At 41.0% G+C, this 2,500-nt stretch overlaps 2 protein-coding genes across 3 annotated transcripts in view; one reads left to right on the top strand and one right to left on the bottom strand.

Moving 5' to 3' along the window:
- Window positions 1-1,698, bottom strand: part of LOC137969960 (diphthine methyltransferase-like) — a 36,026-nt gene extending 34,328 nt beyond the window's left edge. Inside the window, exon 1 of one of the 2 annotated variants that reach the window (XM_068816384.1) lies at window positions 1,427-1,698. In XM_068816384.1, the coding sequence (XP_068672485.1) occupies window positions 1,427-1,671 (245 nt within the window). In that variant the 5' untranslated portion in view covers window positions 1,672-1,698. The remainder of the gene's footprint in view (window positions 1-1,426) is intronic. The other variant, XM_068816383.1, reaches the window with a different exon arrangement.
- The window catches only part of LOC137969962 (Golgi to ER traffic protein 4 homolog), a 19,897-nt gene continuing 19,095 nt past the window's right edge, over window positions 1,699-2,500 (top strand). The window contains exon 1 of the mRNA XM_068816386.1: window positions 1,699-1,856. Coding sequence (XP_068672487.1) covers window positions 1,741-1,856 — 116 coding nt within the window. The 5' untranslated portion in view covers window positions 1,699-1,740. The remainder of the gene's footprint in view (window positions 1,857-2,500) is intronic.

Here is a 2,500-nt window from a genome sequence, read left to right as displayed (position 1 = left end):
ACAAAAGTTATTAACATTGCACACTATGGTGCCATCCACACTGATGCAGATGCCCATCTATTCTTAAATCGACTCTGACTGGAAAGAGACCTTACGAGATGAAGTTATCCCGGCTACTCACTCAAACAGTAACAAGGCGGAAATAACAATTGATTCTGATATATACGCAATAGTGATGATAGCAGTGATAACGCTCCTTTATGAATTTCTGTAGCGGAAACAGAAAAGAGAGCATTTTGATCTCATGGGTCAAATCACTGAGTTTGCAGATTATTGGGGACGCAAGGAGTATTGCCCTCAGCAGTCACAAAAAAGTCTGATATTCTTTTTGATACGAGACTAAAGTCACAGAAGCAATCAAGCATTCTATACTTCTACGTGTGACCAAGTAACGTAGATAAATACACCATCTAGAGTTCAAGTATATATTATGCACTCCATGTTTGACATTGTTCACCTCCATTTTCTTTGTTTATAGTTTAAATTTCAGGTGATTTTAATTAACATGAAAAGTTAGTTCCTATTTGCCTAATTTTAGCTGACAAGGTAGTATTTTAAGTATGTATTTAATTAAGAATCTACTATTAGGCACATTGTGCTGATCTTTCGCGTAAGCCAGCCACATTCCTTAAGGAATTACATTGGTTTCGCCCACAAGGCCATTTGCCCACAAGGTCATTTGCCTGCAATCAAGAGGTTTTACCCTCTTATGAAGGAAATCTGATGATTATAAAATATTGCAAAAGAAAAGCCCACTTTCGATATGTTAAATTCGGTCCTAAACAAAAGGCATCATCTCGAGGCTCTGGGGAATAAATATAAGGATTTGTATGAGTTTATTCCCCAGAGCCTCGAGATGATGCGTTTTGTTTAGGACTGAATTTAAATGTATCGAAAGTGGGCTATTCACTAGTGATGCCTGCATGGCAGACATATTTCTGGCTGTTTCTCTACTGAAAAGCAGGAAAATGGCGAGCAAAGGGGGCCAGCAGAAATGGTAGAAATGCTGGCGAGGGGAAAGGAGATGTTCAAGTATACTTGAAGTAACTTAACGACGGTTCGTGCATGGAATTCAAGGGAGATTTCAATAGGTCTTGAGCATGGTTAGAACAATCCAGTGCCCTAGCGAATTTGGCCCCCCCCCCCCCCCCCCCCCCCCCCCCTAGATTTGGAAATACGTGTGCCAGGCAGGTATCACTAGTGAATTCTGTTGGGATATTTTATAACCGCTACATTTCGATGGATTTCTTTCTTTCATAAGATGTGTGGGCGAATTACTTTAAGTGTGGGCGAAACCTCTTGATAATTTGTGGGCGATTAACCTCCTGATAGTCCTCCGTAAGCGACCACTTTGTGGTGCCCCAAGGATGATCGCTTACGAGAGAGTTGATAGTATAGTATTAACGCCAAAATGTATTCTGCAAACCTTCCAAGCGCTCCATCGAAATGATACAACTGTACATTGCCCACTCTCACGTCACCTTTGCTTTTAATCGCCTGTGGTGAACATGAACTCGCCAAACAGTCATTCTCCTGGTCAGTTCTTTCGAGTAATTGATACGTTCCACATATAAGATAGCTTTCGAAGCCTTGTAGGGGACACCATTCAACTGTATCCGCGTAATAACCAGTGTCTACAGTACACAGGGTTTTTGCAGGATCTGTACTCATGTTTTCCTCCAGGCGTTCCTGGAGTAATTTATTGGATTATGGGTAACACAAAGTAAAACGCATTCCAAGATGGCCGCCAAAGCACAGAGTGGCGGAACTCGACGATTGCTACAGAAACTAGAAAAGTCGATCGAAGACGGAGAATTCTACGAGGCTCATCAGCTTATAAGGACGCTGTACTTTAGGTCTGTCTCCTGTTATGTTTTGGTTAATCATTGCCGCACAGCAAAGTGAATCACATAGATAACGTACATTTATGTACATAGAGCTGAGCTGAGTTTACATGTTCCGTGTTATCATGGCTTGAATCAGTAACAGTTTCTAAACTGTGCCGTGTTTTAATCGTGTTATTGGGCTAAACTACAGAATATTGGGCCACTTATTTCCATGGCATTGAATAATGACAGTGCCTATTGTTATATGTTTCCTTCATCAAATCCGTTAGCTTCCGGCGACTAATGTACCGGTTGCAGTAGCCCTGTGATGCTCACAGTAGTTTTTCAGAAATACGAAGTATCAGTTTCTATCCCTGACAAGAACAATCGTGATGAAATGAACTATATGTTGATGTGGATGTGAAATCAAGTAAAGCTATGATCCTCGCAGTTGCATAGAGAAGCCCGAAAATTCAGGACTGGTGTGAACCCGTGACCTCGCAATTCCTGGTGCGACGCTCTAACCAACTAACTATGAAGCCACTTACATTGGGAGCTGGTTATTTGTGGGTTCTAATGTTCCTGTGATGAATGAATCAACAGTGAAATGATATATGAAATGAATCATACATTGAATTGCGATACAAAATGAATGAATGAACGATGAAATTATA

This window comes from Montipora foliosa, chromosome 9 (genome assembly GCF_036669935.1).
Source record: "Montipora foliosa isolate CH-2021 chromosome 9, ASM3666993v2, whole genome shotgun sequence".
NCBI classification, from domain to species: domain Eukaryota; kingdom Metazoa; phylum Cnidaria; class Anthozoa; order Scleractinia; family Acroporidae; genus Montipora; species Montipora foliosa.
Note: the sequence above shows the minus strand (reverse complement) of the source record. Positions and strands in the feature narration are given on the sequence as shown.